Source organism: Coloeus monedula (assembly GCF_965178545.1).
Source record: "Coloeus monedula genome assembly, chromosome: 1".
NCBI classification, from domain to species: Eukaryota; Metazoa; Chordata; class Aves; order Passeriformes; family Corvidae; genus Coloeus; species Coloeus monedula.
This window is the reverse complement of record NC_138781.1, coordinates 10,154,170-10,171,703: the sequence shown is the minus strand read 5'-3', so window position 1 is coordinate 10,171,703 and position 17,534 is coordinate 10,154,170. Positions and strand designations below refer to the sequence as shown.

At 40.2% G+C, this 17,534-nt stretch overlaps 1 protein-coding gene across 5 annotated transcripts in view; it reads left to right on the top strand.

The window, feature by feature from the left end:
- The window catches only part of DIP2C (disco interacting protein 2 homolog C), a 317,560-nt gene that overhangs the window by 149,135 nt on the left and 150,891 nt on the right, over positions 1 to 17,534 (top strand). For all 5 annotated transcript variants that reach the window (XM_082298372.1, XM_082298371.1, XM_082298369.1 and 2 more), the window contains exon 2: positions 17,160 to 17,231. In XM_082298372.1, the coding sequence (XP_082154498.1) occupies positions 17,160 to 17,231 (72 nt within the window). The remainder of the gene's footprint in view (positions 1 to 17,159; positions 17,232 to 17,534) is intronic.

Here is a 17,534-nt window from a genome sequence, read left to right as displayed (position 1 = left end):
CCTAGGAGCTGTTAGCCTTACAGGAGCTCTTTTGGCAAATGGGAGCTTAACCTAAGAAAAACACCATAGTCAATATATATTTAAAAAAAATTTTTACTTGCATCCTGGTTGTCCGTGTTTCTTCCCTTATTCAACCATTACCAACAGTGGCCCTCTAGTATGTAAAGATACCTGCAGAGCTACTCCTGAATTTGCCTGGATTTTTAAGGGCGTGGGCCAGTCTTACCTGGACATACTGGCAGAGTACCTATAATCAGAATCCAGGTTACATATTTAGTATGCTCTTGTATTTCGAGCCCTTGCAGAATTTATGAGCCCAAAGAGTTAGTGGTTTTATGTTGTATCATAATTTTGTGCAGAAGAAGTCTCAGATACCTTTACATAAGGCATGTGCTTAAACACCAGTGCAAACGCAAGTTGAAAAAGGAAGGACTTTATTCCTCCAGGTTACTGGGATGGGTACTAATTTCACATTGGTGCTCATTCATGCAACATTTGCATTTGATTTTTTGACAGTAGTCCTGTATTCATGGAGAACACTTGTATAGGAGTAGCCATGTCTAAAGAAATCAGCAAATCTTTTGGGTATAGAGGCTTGACTGCATTCTTTTTAGATTTAAAAGGAAACTGTCCCGGGATTGTTTCTTCCACCTTCCTAAACAAAAAGTAATTTGATAGTCACTGGGGAGAAGATGTGCTGTTGGTGAGGTTTGGACTGCTACTCTCTCTAGTTTCAGCTCTTGATCCTCTAGTCTCAGTTGCTTATATTTTTATTTTATATATGTGTGTATATATATAATTTCAAAGAAATGAGGAAAAGGAAATTTTATGTGTATATCAGGTTTAAAATCACAAGCCACTAATGTATTTAGAAATATTTATACACTAGCCACTACCTTAACCACTTTTTGGAGAGAAGTTGTAGGGAAGGGGTTAGTAAGAGTGTGATACATATGATGGTATTTTTCTTTTTGAAAGATTTGGAAGAGAATCCAACAGAAAAACTCAGTCCTAATGGTGACATAATGATTGATGGTACTGAAATTGCAAGCATTATAAGGAAAGCTTTTAGCAATATAGAAATTATTGATACTTTTTTTTTTTTAATGTATGAAGTACTCCAAACATGTTCTGCATGGGATATATGGCTTTTTATTTTCCTTTTAAGCCTCTGACCTTGGACCACCTTACTATAAAAGCAGATCTGTCAAGTTTCCTTAGTTTAACATAGCTAATCTCTACGTTTTGGAGCTGCTAAGAGGTTGTAAAAACTGACTCTGGGATAAAGGTGTGTGTTCAGAGTTTTCAAGATGGAAACAGTTGGGTTGGGAGAGAGATGTGAACATGGGTGTCGGTAGTTGGGGTACCTGGGCGGTGCTGCACAGGACTGGCAGCTGGGAGCCACAGACTGGGAGCACTGGGAAACCCCAAGCTGGAGCATGATCCAAGTGTTTCTTCCTTCACTACCCACTGCCTTGCATTACCCACAGGGGAACTGACCTGTTGCTGTGGTAGCAGGGTGAGACTGATGAACAGCATGGAAAAAATCTGTATCTAAAGAGTCTTGAAAATCTGGAAATAATTATCTTGCAAGGAGGAACTGACAAAAGTGTGTCAAATAATGAATGCTGCAGAGAAGGTATGTCATGAACTTTTCATGGCAGAGGGTAGGGGGATATTTAAATAACTTAAAAGTTGGCAAATTGACACTGAATGTAATTACGTTGTGGAATTAATTCATCATTGAAACTCACTGAAGATTCGAAGATTTCACCAAGATTCGAAACTGGATTCCAGTTTTCCCAGGGAGGCAAAAGCTACTCTGAGCTGTGGCAGTGGTTTTTGCAATGTTGTGCTCTGAGGTTTAGGTGAATCTCTTAATAGCTTTTGATATAATGACACTGTGAGAAGGGTGGATTATTTATATTTTATCTTTGAAACTTTTTGCCTTACTATGTCCTGTAAGTAACTGTATGTGCTGAGAGACATGAAAGAGCATTGGAAGGGATCCATTCCTCCATTTTTGATGCTGGATGGGATCCAATGTGTTTCTGTGTTTCTTACACTTTTCCATCCATGAAAATTAATGTCTTCAGACATCCAAAGCATGACATTATTAGAAAAGTGGCAGAAACCTTAGTTGTCATCAGGAAGACACAAAGATGATGCATCTTTCCATCTTAAATGTACAGGTTTTCAGATGCCACTCACTGTTTTAATTATGTAACTGTGGTGGGGATCACCTTTAGTTAATGAAAGCATCTGATTCTGGTTATGCTGTTCTTGTTTGAATTACAAAAAGGAAGATTACAGTGAAAACTGAGATGTTCAGATGGGGAGGTCAGCTTTGCAGTGCTACCATGGAAGTCATACAGTAGTGATTGCATCATATGGAAATAATGAGGAATTCCTGTGGGGCTGTGCAGTGAAACTTCCAAACTGTGTGCAGAGGGGAGCAGTTGCGAGGTCTGGTGTCAGCCTTGGCTGTGGAAAGCCTTAGCTGGACTCAGCTGATCCAGGAGGACGTTAGGATGAGCAATACCTGAGATTGCAGATGATTAATAAATGTAAATTTAAAAAGGGTTATAAACCTTGTGAACATTAAACAGCAAGGGAGTGATTGAAGACCTTTGCAATGCTGCTTCAGTACAACTGCAGGTCTGAGTGAGGCCAGCCAGTGCTCAGGTAGTGTGTGGACACCAAAATGTGGACACCTGTGAAGCAGAGCTGAGCAGCTGGTTGTTTGCAAGGCAGAAAAGAATGTAGATAATAATAAAGATCATTGAAGATGGGATTCTGGCACAGCCTTACAGCATCAGAGCCCACTGGAAAGAAGAGAGGAATGAGGAAAATAGCAAGTCTGGGTAAGAAATAAGCAGAAAAAAAATAAGGCGAGGTTTATGCCTAGTCTTTCAGGTTTATCCAGTTACATCTTAAGCATCACCTGGTCCAGCAGCTGCTCTGAATGATGTATTCCTCTGCCCGTGTGGATTTACAGCCAGGGGTCTGTTTGGATGTGTGGATCTGCTTGTGTAGGACAGCAAGCAATGGTGTACCTTAAGCAGATACTTCATCTGTGGTTTTGTCAGGTTTAAGTGGACAGTTGTCCACTCACATGGGGCAGTCGGGTCAGCAGCATTTGTGGGCCAAACAGGTGCCTGAGGACACAACTGCAGGACTGAGGATCTTGGACGGCAGTACAAGGCCGAAGGCTGATAGCTGGTCACATGCATTTCTGTCCAAAGCAATCTATGTGGATGTGCTATCTGAATTATGCTGAAAATTCAGTGTTTTGTGGTTATTTATAAGAGTGTGTAAATCCTACCTTGATTCTTGATTTCTTAGTTTCTTAAAAGATGGCTACCTTCCCAGGCTCTGCTAGTTCTATTTCCCAGCTAGGACTTAATAACAGATTATTAAATCAAGTCTCTTGTTGGTTTTCTGCATGTTAAGTAATCTTTATTGGCACTTCTAAAGTATAGCTGTATTATAAATGTAAAAGCAAATGGAGTTCTGGGTTTTGTAAGGTGTGTTATTGGTGTTCCTTTGGTCCTCAGGCTGGCATGTTTGCCAATTTACCTGTGGATCCACAAAATGAATAAGCCACAAGGGGAATTCCTGCAAACCAGCAAATTAACAAATATTTGTGATAATAATTAGCTACTTTTCACTGCATGACAATTGGAGAACAAGAGCAGAAGAGTATATTTTGACATATTGATACAGATATTCATGGGCTTTCTCAAAAACTTGTAAACCACCAGCCCTGTCCGTGAAAGCCAAACTCAAGTGCTGAAACTTGTCATTGTGGGAAATGGCCTTTGCAAACGCCTGCTTATTAGAAAGGCAGTGCTGGTTTTGGCTTCTAGCACAGGTGAAAATGAACACTACTCAGTAAAATTTTGCTTGCTTTTATTTTAGTAAGTATGGCTATGATTTAATTCCAACTTTTTTTGAAAAATACTCTGTATTGCAGGAAAGAATGTGACAAGGATGTGAAATTAGTGGCTTTTTTTGGGTTGAAATACTTTATTATTTTTTGAAATCTGAGGGAAAATGCTACAGAAATCACAGAATAACCTCATTAACGTATGAAATAAATTGTGAACTCAGAACTGAGGAAAAAAAGAAAATGTTTGCACATCTGGCTTACCACAGCAAATTTCCATATCTTGATCAGGAGAAGTTGTAAGCTGGAAATGGCGAAAAAGAAGAATGAGAGTATGGAGATCTGATTTTCCAGCTGCAGGGAAGTGTGTGCCCTGGACCTAGCAGAGGCTTGCAGATTTCCGAGTGCCATATTTCACAGGCTCTGGAGGGTAATGCCTCCTATGAGAGCAGCTGCTTTGTGCCAACATCAGTATGTGCTGTCACATTAGGTCTGTAATAATGTTACAGACCTTTAGGAGCCTTCAGAGGTGAACAACAGCAGGGGAAAAAAATGGAATTGTCAAATATTGTGAAACTTGTGGAGAACAGGGACATCGATTGTGTCTTGAGGTAATTGAAGGTATGCAACTCTTTTTCCTTTCAAGTTGTTTTGCAGGCTTAAGAGAGTAGGATCTGAGTCAGCCTTTGGGTAATAGGAGTCCTTGAGTCAAAGGATGCATATTTCCAGTGCTTCATAAACACTTTGCCCACATAACAGGAGAACAGCGAGCTGTTTTTGGGCTTTTCTGTTCCTTTAGTAAAATGCTTGGAATTGAGTTGAGTAATCAAATGATGTTAATTTATCTTGCTGTTTGAGGTCCTTGTGGAACGGAGTGGGAAAATGACATGAATGCATTTTAGGTTATTTCTTTTAAAAGTGGAATTTCAGTGCTCTGGTTCATGTGGAAATACACTAGTGACAGTTTTCAAATGTAGTTTTTTATGTAGAAAAGATGAAGTGATCTGGGCATCTTATTAACATGAATTGCAGTTCATGTATTGCAAAGGCCTTTAAATAGCTGCTTGTTTTGTCATATCTGGCTGTTGGATCAAACAGACTGTCAACAAAATGTATTTTAACATATCAGCCTAAATTGCATTTGCAGGCTGTAAAAAAAGGATTAATTTTTCTGATTTCTTGAGACCAGAGACAGATTTAATTTACTCTGCATCACTAGGATAGGTAGATCATTTTGCTCTGCATACATTTTCCTTAGTTTTCAGGCCCAGATTTGGTTAAAAATCTGAACTGGGTTTTCTTTGAACTGCATATTAATAGAAATGAGTGTTTAGTTTTTTCATGTTAGCAGGAAAATAAATACTTCCAGGAACTGTGCAGTTTGGGAAGCCTTTGTCTTTTTAGAAACTGTTTGTGTAGTGATTATTATATATTAATAACAGTGGAAGAAAAATTTGCTGAAATAGGCAACTAGGTAATATCAGCACTGGAATGCTAAAAGCAAAAATTAAATACAGGGAGGTAAATTTAAACTTGATAAAACACAACCTGAATTATCTTTGATAAGGTAAGTTTTGCAAAACTGGCTGATCTCTTGGTTTTTTGGGGTAGTTCACTTTTTTTAGACAAATGAAGTTTGTCTACCAAGGAACCAGGAAAGCCAGTAGTATAAAGCCAGGATTAAATAGAAAATAACTATTTCAAGTAGAAAAGATCGAGATCAGTGAAAAACATTCCCTCAGAATGGTAAAGAGGATGCTATAGCAGCTTGAATTAAAAAAAAAAAGAGTACAGCTGAATTTAGTTCCAGATGAAACTCAATTCTTCCTGAGAGCATTTGACAAGCTCTGCTGCAGTACACGGGGCTCAGTGACCCAGGCGTTGCCATGTGTTTGTCTGACACCTTTTAAGACCTCCTGAAGGATAAGGTTGGTAAAATGGGAGGTCACTTCTTCCTCAAGTGGAAGTGAGCAGTGAGGTTTATGAATAAAACCATAGTTCTTCTCTCCACAATGCTTCTTCAGGGAAGGCATCCCTTCCAGATTGCTCTGTTTGCTCCCCAAGCAGCCTCTGTGGTCTGTCTCACCAGTCAGCAGTTCACCACTGACCTTCAGTGGGACAGAAGTAAAATACAGATGGTCTGCTTTGGGGCTGGTGTCTCATGTGCTAAAGTGAAATACTGAGGCACAAAATGATGAACCAGTTTCCTTGGAAAGACAGCATCAGTATTTATGTGCTGTGGTATTACAGTTCAGAAATTCCTGAGTGTGGTGTTTTCTGTGTCTTGCAGTAATATCAGAGTTACTTTTCAACTGTGTGAGAGGTTGTCATGGGTTAGCAAGCATAGGCCCGGAAGTGATGTTCTTGCTAAGGGTTGCTTACAGCTTCCTCTGTGACCTGACAGAACCTATCAGCTGGCCAGTTTGAATATGGACAATTCTTTAAGCCACTTAAAATTGTGACCGCCTCTGTGATCCACGCTTAAGAATCGGAAACTCCGAGGCAGAGCCTCTCTGTCTCGTTTCCGCTGCTGGGACAGGTGGCTGCGGGCCCTGTACGGGGGCCAGCGGGCCCAGCCCAGGCCCTGCTCAGGCCAGGCTGGGCCGGGCCACGGCCATCCTGGAGCCGATGGGCCCTGTTCCACCCGCGGAATCCCCCCCACAGCCCTGCTCTGTGCAGATGGAGCAGCTCAGCTCCCCCTCTCCAGTGTGGCCAAGATTCAGCTGAAGCTGCACCGCTGATCGGCAAAGATCATGTGACCAACAGCGATAAGCTTCATTCCAGCTGCAAGGCCTAGGTGAGATTAACCCTTTTAGTGCTGTGAAGAGCTGAAAACCTGAGGGAAGTGAAAGAGGAGATGCTTAAAGCTGAAATTCTGTTGTAAAGCTATGATGTATCAGAGTACCCGCTGTAATTTTATGAAGATATGGGGGGTGGAGTGTTCAACTCGTACTTGTGATCTCAGCACCTGTGCTGAGATAGGCAGATGCTGACGCAGCTGTAATTTCAGGAGAAGTTTGGACAGGGAGAGATGGACCAGATGAGGACTTTTGCTCCAAATGGGAAAGGAGAAAACCTCAGTTCCTAGAGATGCTCCCAGAGATAGTCCTAAAGACGAAGATGAGGGAGACCCTTTGCTTCCAGGGAAGGAGAAGGGCCTCTGTTCCTTGAGATGAAATGCTCCCAGAGATGGGTGAAGAGAACTTTTGTTTCTGAACAGCTCAACCTTAAAATTGTACCCCAAAAAAAACTTCAAGAGTGGACCCTCGAAAGCAGTTGTGGGAAAGCTGCAAGTTGGGGGAAGGGACTCACATGCGAGCAGAGAGACTCCTCTTCCTAAATGGACTGAACAAAGTTGTTTGGAAGTGGGCGGCTGTCTCGTTGTGATAAGGTGTTCATAGCATGGACAAGAGAGACTCCTCTTCCTAAATGGACTGAACAAGGTTATTATGGAAGTGGTAAACAGACTGAACATCTTAAGGGTTGTCTTTTTACATTGTCACTTGGAGAAGGGAGGAAGGTGGGGGGAGGAGAAGAGTTCTGAAGGTGTGGTGTGATTTTTTTCCTTCTTTTAGGTCTGTTAATAAACTTCTTTATATTCTTTCAAGATTGGTGCCTGCTTTGCGTTTCTCCTAATTCTTATCTCACAGAAGATAAACAGTAATGAGTATTTTGGGCCAAACCACTACACTAAATTGGTGTTTTCGCCCGGTTACAAACCCAACCCGCTACAGAGGTAGAACAAGAGTAACACAATATTGCACCTGCTTAGGATTATTTGGACTTTGGAATGTGTGTCAGAGGATGTTGATTAGATTGATAAAACGTACCTGAATGCAACCTCCTGCTTTGTCTAAGTTGTAAGTGCTCTTCTGCTTAGTCAAACCTGTGTTCCCAGGTTAAATAACGTAAGAGTCCATCACAGCCATCATAGCAAGAAAGTAATTGAAAACCAAGAAGAAATACTGTGGAAAGAGGTGTGGGGTTTTCCAAATTTACGTGACTTTATGCTTTGTACCATGTCCAGCCTGTCTCACAAAATAAAACTGGTGAAGATGCCTTCATGTGTAAGGGCATGGGTAAGTGCCCATATGTGCTTATAATAAAACTAAGATTCCTTTCTCCTCAAGATTTGAAACAACATCTCACCTCTTAGGTAAATCCATTGATGGCTGTCTTTTAATTCTAAGAAGCAAACTCGGAATGAGGTAGTTTTATTTTGCACAAAATAGTTAAAAATCTGCTGAGGCAGAGAGGATGTGAGTAACTATTCAATGTTGTTGCTAGAGTGCTTATCACTCAGAGCAAGGGTGTTCTCTCTGATCTGCTGTTCTTGCCCAACAGGTTGTTGGGCTGTGTGTCTGAGGAGATTGTTACCTTTTGGTTGCTTTTAAAATGAATGTGTTTCTATAATTTTGGGGGATTTTTTTGAAGGAAACAAATTATTTTACTCTTGTTGGAAAGCTTGAAAAAGAACTGGAGTTACTGGGGACTGGAATGCAGGCAGCAGGAATGTGGGTTAGGTTTTTGGGAGAATTGCTTATCAGAACTTGGAGATGTCTGGAGGCTTCCTTGAGCATTGCATTGTTCACATTAATTACCCTTGGGCACTTTGAGCTTATGAGAGGCTTGATTCTCCACTCTTGGGAGTAGGAAAGCAGATGTTGGATGTATCAGGCTTTTATGAGTACTAGGCATTTATGATCCTTGCTTGCAACAAAGTTTGTGATAGTACAGGAAATATCTTATTTACTGACCTTAGTAAACTAAGCACCATCATTTCAGGAAAAAAATGTGAATATTGCCATGGAAGATATTTATGTTCCCTTCATAAATCTTTTTTTTTTTTTTAGTTCTTGAAAGTCGTATGTGTCATGTAGCAAAACATGGTGCATTAAAATTGTAGACCAGATTATTGAGCTCAATGATCTCCCAAGTGATACATTTTTAAAGACATTATGGTCACTCAGCATAGTTGTCATGGTAATTCCAGTCCCTGTTCACACAACTACTTAAAACTCCTCAATATTCTCCCACAACCATTAGTGGTCTTCAAATTGTTTTAAAAAGCGAGTATTCCTGCTTTAGTTTTCCTGTGGTAGTTAAGATATCTGTGCTTTTCTCTCTTTGCATCCAGCTGTCAAAGTATGTGGAAATTTGCATTTGCATGAAGAGGTTTTTTGGTGTTTTTCCCCAGAAGAGGTTCTATTTTTACAAAAACTGTGGGAGGAGATTTGGACATTTTGGCATTCTAATACTACAGTACAACTGCTCTAAATACCTATTTTTAAAATCAACGTCATGTCTTTAACCCACATTAGGGTAAAATAACATTATTTTAGATATTTTAGATATAATCAGTTCTATTATTGACCAGCATAACTAATACCAAATACAAAAGCTTTATAGTGAACCCAAGTCAATAGGGAGAATGCTGCAATATATCAGGTAAAAACAGTTCTTTTATTTTTTTTTTCAGCATATGAAAACAGGAGTTCCAGATTTCTGTTCTTAGTTGAAATTTGGGAAGAGATCTGCAGTCATACTGTGCTGCATCAATGTACTGGGAGCAAAATTATGGATGAAAGATTTAGAAGTCTGTTGATTTTTGGAAGATTTGTGTTCTCTTCCAAGAAGATTCACCCATTTGCACTTTTTTGCAAACTTAGTAATGTCAAAAGTAGTGAAAAGATGGTTAAAAGCACAAGGTTGCGAGCAGGAGAATTATTTTCGTAGGCTACTTCCTAGAGAAGTAGCAAAACTACGAAATTTCACTATTAACGAATTTTACCGTTTTACTTAGATATTGCAGATTTTTCCTTGTGAAAAGCCTTGAACATATTTTTCTACCCAGAGGAGCAAATATGCACACAGACTTGTTTGGATATGTATTCTCTATTTTGTTTCATACAGCTATTATATGTTTCTCCTTTAGGATTCCTCCTCCTCCTCCTGCTGTATTTTTTTTTTTTTACAAGGCGTTTTCAGGGCTGGGAAAAAATCGGGACACAAATTTGCAGTGCACAGCGCAGCATTTATGGAAATGGCTGATTTGCTCTGAACTGTAAATTCTAAATAATCATAAGTGGAATTACTGCTGTAATTATCTTTCTGTAGGGAACATTTCTACCTTGAAATATAAAGCCTGCCTATTAAATAACATTTATCAGGAATGTTTCCTTAGGCATACTTTTCAGAATTGTATTTTATTTTTATCTTGAGCAAGATCTGACTCTGCACCGTTTGCGTTAGAGACAGGGAGAATATCTAGAACAGGCAAATGCCTCATAGGCAACAGGAAAGCCAGTGGAGAGATGAAAGATGAGCTTCCAGCAGCTGCAGAAAGGATATACACTTCAAGGGTGCCCCATAAGCCTTATAAAGCAATAAAGGAAGGAAAACAAAATTATGAAGGGTCCTAACAGTCATAAAATTCCAAAAATGGCAAGGATTGCTTTCATTATATAAAGTGTTCGTTAAAGCTTTAAATAATGAAATAAACCCTTGACACTGAGAATGGAAACCTTCACTGTTCAACCAGCCTCTGTTTACTTTACAATAATCCAGGCCATAAAAGTAGTGCCGCGCAAATTCCCCGTTCCGAGGGAGCTCCGGGATGTCCGAGGACCACACAGTTCCCTGGCTTCAAAGGCACGGGGTCTCCGGCAGCTCGCCCAGCTCCTGGCCCGGTGCCACGCCGCTGGCAGACACCGCTGCTCCCAGCCTGGCCAGCCCCGAGAAAGTCTGAGTCACAAAATCCCTGGGATTGTTTTAATTGCCTTAAATTAGGTGTTTCGGGGTTCCATGTGGGGTCCCTCCCCCCTTTTTTTTTTTCTTTCTTTTGAAGCCCAGGAGTATTTTGGGTATTGGAAAAATGTGCTGAAGACTTTGGGACCAGAAAGTGAGGAAACTCATTAAGGGGTCTTCTGGGATTCCAGGTGAAGATACTAAAAAATGGCTTCTATATAAAATTATTTGCTGCTCACACACTTCTTTAAAACAGTAGAGTTTGAATTAAAACTAAGCACTTGGCAGGTTATGCACCAGATACTTAATTTCTCTAGCAAATGAATGGGAACAAATTATTAATTTTGAACAGGAATACTTTCAAAATTTGGAAGACCTTGAATCTCTTATTTCAGCCCTTTTAAAATAGTTTACCATCTCTGTTAATAGCATAATCTGTTTAAATATTTTCTCCTGAATTAGAACCCTCTTTAGGAAAAATTAGAAGCTTCACATTTTAAGTACATATGGATCATTCTTCCTCATCTTTCACTGAAATTCAGCCATTTTCTGCTTTACTTACAACAAACAGGAACAAAATGTATCCTTGGGGGGAAAAAGGAAATCAAATATAGGTGGGTAAAATTGTCATTGAAACCTTTAAGCTACAGCATAATCTCCTTAAAGGCACTTGAGCAGTTCTGTAATTTATGGCACTGGTTGCAGTGAAAGTATGGGATTCCATTAATTTTTCTGCCCACTGCCGTAGTTTGCCATTTATTTCTCCATCCTACTTCTGAGCAGTTTTATAAGCTGCTGCTGTGGTTAAACATCATTTTTAAAAGACATTGGAAAAGAAAATTACTCCTGATATATATTTTTGTGTTCTTGTACGTGTTACATGAGATGTATTTGTGGAGTTTTGGTATCTCTGTACTTGCACCCTCCAAAATGAAATCTTTTGTCTCTTGGCATATTTTTGGGAAACCAGACAGGGAGACTGTCTGCATCATGAGTGGGAGAAGTAAATGACTCACAGTTCTCTTTATGAGGAGCTTTGTTTCATTCAAATCCCTCTTGCCAAGATGCTGACACTGAATTTGAGTCATCAGCAATAAACAAGTCGTACAGAAAATTGAATCTTTAGAGGGCAGAAAATCATGGGCAAAGGAAAGACACCGGCAAGCTCTGTGTTAGTCTGTGCTTGAGAGGAGTTACTGATTGCATTATTTCCCGTGGTGGATTTTACATAAATGCCTTAAACTAATTCGAAGTCCCAACCTGAAATTTCATTTTAAAAACATGTATGTGTACTGAAAACAGCAGCATCAGTCAGCCTTTGAGATCAGGGAGTATAAAATTGAGTTTTCACTGCACTAAACAAGGTGATTTTGGTCCCTGGTTTTGTGAGCTTTTTACCTATGCTGTGTTGCAAAAGGCTGAGATCAGTAAGAATTTTTGGGACCTTACAGGAAAGAAGAAAGATGTGGTGAAATTTAGCTTGTATTGGGCTTTGGGTTTTCTTTTCCCTCCCCTGTATAATCCAATAATTTTGAATGAATTTACTTCATATATCGTGGTAGCAGTTCTTCAGTACTGGACATGTTTGTTTCCAGAAGTGATAATAGATCAGCTGATAGGTAGTTCAGTTGAAAATGAAATTTCTGTGCTATATCAGCTTCAAGAATTTTACTTTCATGAAAGCAGCACACCACCTTATTTTTTTGTGGTACCAGTGTTTCTAACCACTCTCAGCTTTGAAAATGCAAATGCTTTAAAGAGGGGTGGAAATGCACTGATATTTTCATGTGGAAATATTTTCACATTTAATAACCTTCCCTTCAACAAAACACTAAGAAGTCAATAATTTGCCGATTACAAAATGTGCCTTTTCCTTTTCATTTTAAGGTGTGATTCAGTGTAGGACATGACATATAAATGGATAGAGCTGACTCATGGAGAGGCCTGGAAAGGGGATAGGATCATGGGAATGACTTCAACATTTACAGGCATTTCTTGCTCCTCAAAGTGTCTTGCCCAATGTGGAGTATCCCCAGTGGCTCTCTATCACCTGACGTTCCTTTCCTGCTCCTGACGGGTTTGTGCTGTAGTTACATTGCTCTGACCCACCTGCCCCAGCTTTACACCACTGTCTTTTAACAAGGCACAAATCCAGCACTTTTGAAGGAAAGAGGAAAACCCAGTAAATTTTCAAAGACAACCCAGGGTCTAATGCAAACAGTAGCAGTTGTGATGAGCATAGTCGAATGAACTTACACTCCAGTGTGGCTTTGCTAAATATAGCTACAGAAGACTTGTTGTCTGCGGGCGCTGGTGTCGGAGAGCATTGCCATCTGCAGCTGGGGAAGCTGCAGAAACAGGGGTACAAATCACAAATAAAAGAGATGGCAGTGGGATTACAGCAGAGCCCTGGTTCCTGTTCTTGGCTCGACTGGGCAACCTTCCTCCTTGAATGGGTGGATGGTCTTTCGTTCGTGCTGTCCTTTTCATTGCAAACGTGGCGTTTTCCCTCTTGTGCCTGGAGAGACTCTAAGACTTATTTCACTAGAATTGAAATTGTTTTGGTGAAAGAGGGTCTTGCATGCCTGTTGTTTAGCAGTCCTTGGACAGCCAATTTTAAATATGGAAAAAAGCAGGGTAACATTTGCTCACTGTTGGTGCATTCAGGTCTCTCAGGCTTGTGCTTTGCTCTTCCATGCTGACCCTCAGGCACAGCACCCCGCAGGGAATACACCTATGGCCTCCCATGGTGGAAATCTGTCAGATCACCAGTGGAGGGAGGAGGAAAAGAGCAACCTGTCCGGGGGAAAAAACCTGGAGAGTGCTGATGCAAACAGGAGGCTGAGATCCTTGGGTGCTGAGAAGTGAATGCAGCCTGGGAGGAAGGGAGTGAGGGGGAGGGTGGGGTCCAGCTGTGGGATGAAGCTGAGAAGTAGCAGAGCCAGCTGAGAGTGGACAGAGTGCTTGGGAGCAGAGCCAAGGCCAGGGGATGGGGCGAGAGCCACGGTCGAAGACGGACAGACAGAGCAGAGGTCTGCAGGGAGCTGCTAAATGGAGATGCCACCTTTCAGCTGCATGACATTATGTGATGTCATGTCCCTGGAATACCCATCCCCAGATCACCCTGCAGCCATGTGCTCCTTCTGCTCCTGTACGACCTTAGTGCTGGAGTCTTGTCATCATCCTTCCATCCTGGCCTGGCCTTTTTGCCGTAAGCCTGTTGCCAGCCTTGTCCCCTGCTCATTCCAGCCTGCCTCCCCAAGTTGTTTGTACAGCATTGCAGCCTGGCTTGGAAATGGCACACAAAAGCAGGCAGGGGTGTCATGAGAGGAAAGCTGGAGAGTGATGCAACAAGGAGATCTAAATTTGCAGAGGCGTTGGAGAGTGAGCAGAAAACCCAACACATACTGTCTGCTCAAAGGACATTGTGGGTGAGACCCTTTCACCTCCTTGTGTCTGCTGGCTTTTCAAGAGAAGAGTTAGTTAAAAACAGAAAGGTACCATAAATCCTTTCTTCCCAGGGCAAGAAAGTATAGTTCCTGTTATCCTGTTGATACTCTCCAAAAGCCAAGACTAAATGCAGTATTGCACTGTGGAAGAACATGAGCTATGTGGACCCAACTGGAAAGGAATCCTCAGATGATAGATGTAAAATTATCACATTCATTTGCAAAGGAAGGAAGGACATAGTCCAAAGGTCTTAGTGAAAACTGAGTGAATGGTGATTTATGGTAAGAACAGAGTGTAAGCCCACCTAACCTTTGGTGAGCTGTGCTTAGTATATATTAGGAGCTTACACAATGAGTTCAACATAGCTTTGAAATGCAATAGTTTTACATATGTCATAATAGTATTTTAATAGTTAATGAGCTATTGTTTCTAATTTAAGGTCAGTCTACCTGAAAAAACACAAATGAATATGAATAGCATTAATCCTGATAAATAACGCATAGTACTTCCCTGGACTACATGATATATTTGACATCCTTCTACCTCAAAATGGTGAAAGTGATGCTACAATGGAATTGTGGAGATTTTATATTTTGCTTTTGCATGTTTTTTGTAGTTGGTGACTTCGGAAATGATGGACATGATTATAGAAAGTTTAGTGATAATTCCAAATTAATTTGCTCTTTGCTCCTGAAGCTGAAATATTCTCATATCAAATTGTCTCAAAAACTCATTTATTGGTGATTTTTTTGGTGGAGTCAGTGGTCTGGGGAAGGAGTCACTATTGTTTCTGCTCAGAGTAACTCTTTAATGGTGAAATTCAAAAGAGTGAGTCTGGATACCAATTTGACTGAAGGATTATTACTGACCAGAGATAATACTGGATTTTTATCTTTCGCACTTTGGTGTCAAAGAAACTGCTTGTTCCTGTCATTTCGTTCCATTAAGGACAATATAGGTTTATAAACTAGTGGAAGAAACTTTAAGGCAGGAATGGGTGCAGGTTGCATGAGCCATGTCTGGAATGTATAGCCTGAGGTATCGATTTGCATGTGTACGTACTCCCATGTGTGTGGAAGCACCTGTTGTTAATAGTTTTATATCTAAAATGGCATTGCCAGCTTGCACATACCACAGTGGAGCAGTGGTTCTCCATACAGTATCTCTGCTCTCCTAAAAGAGCAATAGTAAAATAAGAAGGCAACATTTTTACTCAGGATATGTCTGGAATGTGTGAGACTTTGGTGTTGATGAGCACAGGAAGTCAATAATAATTTGTTTAGCAACAGTTTGAAAGAAAAATTTGTTCACATTTTTAAATTTTCAAATAAAAGCAAACACATTTTTTCATTAAAACTTTTTAATGAAGTAATATCTATTGTTACTGTCTGGTTTATGAGAAGCTGATGATTACAACGGAGAGGGAGCTTGTTTCACTAGCTTGAACACATGCCAGAAGTGTTCAAAATGGGAAGAAATGTGCTTGAAAAGTCAGTGGGTTTGAACTTTAAAGGCTTAGGACCTCTTTGCCAAGTCTGCCACTTCTTCCTTGTGTAAATATGGGAATGTTATCATTTGAAGTGCTTCAGTCTCACTCTCCTCATGTAAAAACACAGATATTTTAGCAGGCTTCTTTTGTAGAGCAGTTTGAGATATAGTAGTGAAGAGTATAGGTGTTATTTTAAGGACTGTTTTTGAGGCAGGGGCGAGAGGTTGGCTCAGGACACTGGCAGAGAGGTTTGGAGAATTTTGCCTCCTTACTGCTTACTGGAACCATTCCCAAGAAAAGGTGTTTCAGCAAGGCGTAGCGTTTAAAGATGTTTTTATGTAGTTATTGATTTCTGACCAGCAGACACTGGTGCCAATTTAGCATCCTTTTGCCAGAGCAGCTGGGTTTGAAATGAGTGTGTTGTTCCCTTGGCAAACGATGTCCTTAGGTAAAGGTTGAGCTCAGGGATGGAAGAGCACAAACAGGCTCACGTTGCTGTGTCCAGCTGGACATTACAGCCAGAGCTCGTCTTCTTTTTGTGTTTTCCACCCTCCTAAGCCCTCAACCTTTACAAACATACAAGTCCAATGTTGCAACAGAGCTTCAGCTGCATGAGTCTCACAATAACAGATAGGCCTGTTGGAAGGGCAGGGAATATGGTGTTATTTAAAAGATATTTGTAATTGTAAAAGCTAACACTCTTTTTAGTGTCTGGAGCACCTTATGTTGAACACAAGCATATATGCACATATTAAATTCAGTGTTTAGCTCCAGAATCAGGACTGTATCTCTGCTTTGGTGCCAAACCTCTCCCGAAGTCTAAGAAGGCTAAAAGTATATGTTTCGTTCTACACGTCTAATTATGCATAATTTTTTGTTAGAAAAGTTTTACAGAGAAATAATCTTTATATTAAAAAAACACAGCTTACCTGGGGAAGCTTGAGACACAGTGAAGTGTCATTTTAATTGAATTTAGGAAATACAGACGTTTGTCTCCAAATGGTTTTTTTTGATACTTAAATGGAAAACCAGATAAAGACTCTTTATGATACTATATTTTAGTGGATCTGTTGTACATCTGTTTTGTTTTGGTTTTGTACTGCTCAGAAATTAGCTAAAATATTTATATTGCAGAAATGATATAGCAGCAGTTTCAAGTCTTTTGTGCCTTACATGCTCGATTAGAAAAAATCCCATTAATGATAGAAAATGCTAATTAACGATGTGTTTTGCCAGCCACTACAAGCCCACACATTCTATATAATCCATTGTTTATTAACCTGATGAAGGTCATTGCAGCTTTTGAAAGCTTGTGTGCGGCACACCAAAATGGTTTTAAAATTCTGTGCTGCTGGACTTTGGTACTGAAATAAGTCAAGGTTTGGTATTTTCTTGCCAGAATGGCTCTGGCCTAAATTGAGTTTTTTCTGGGTGGAATGATCATTTTGTGCTTTTCATTTGTTCATTCTAATTGTCAGGACAGACGAACAGTGCAGTGGTGGCTCAGCTGATGGTGCTGCCATTAAGCAGCTAGACACTGTCTTTATCCACATCTTATTGATTTTCCTTTTCTTTTCTTGGCAGGTGACATCACACAGAAGGGATATGAAAAGAAGAGATCAAAATTAATTGGGGCCTACCTGCCACAGCCTCCCGGTATGTGTATCTGTGCTTGCGATATATGAAGATGTCAAGTGTAATGGTAGTTGCCGCTGTAGAAATCTGCATCTCTGAAGAAATATATGTGGCAGAAACAAAGCTATTGTTATGCAGAATAAGCTTATTCCATCCATTTTATGTGTATTTTTATATATATGTCTGCTTTGATGTGTGTGTACATTTTTTACATACGTTGGTGTGGGTTTTTCAGTCATGTCTGGAAAACTAAATCAGCCTAGGCTTGTTAGAGAGGCCTTGTTTGTTGGAAGGAATGCAAGAATCCAAAGGAAAACGTGATGT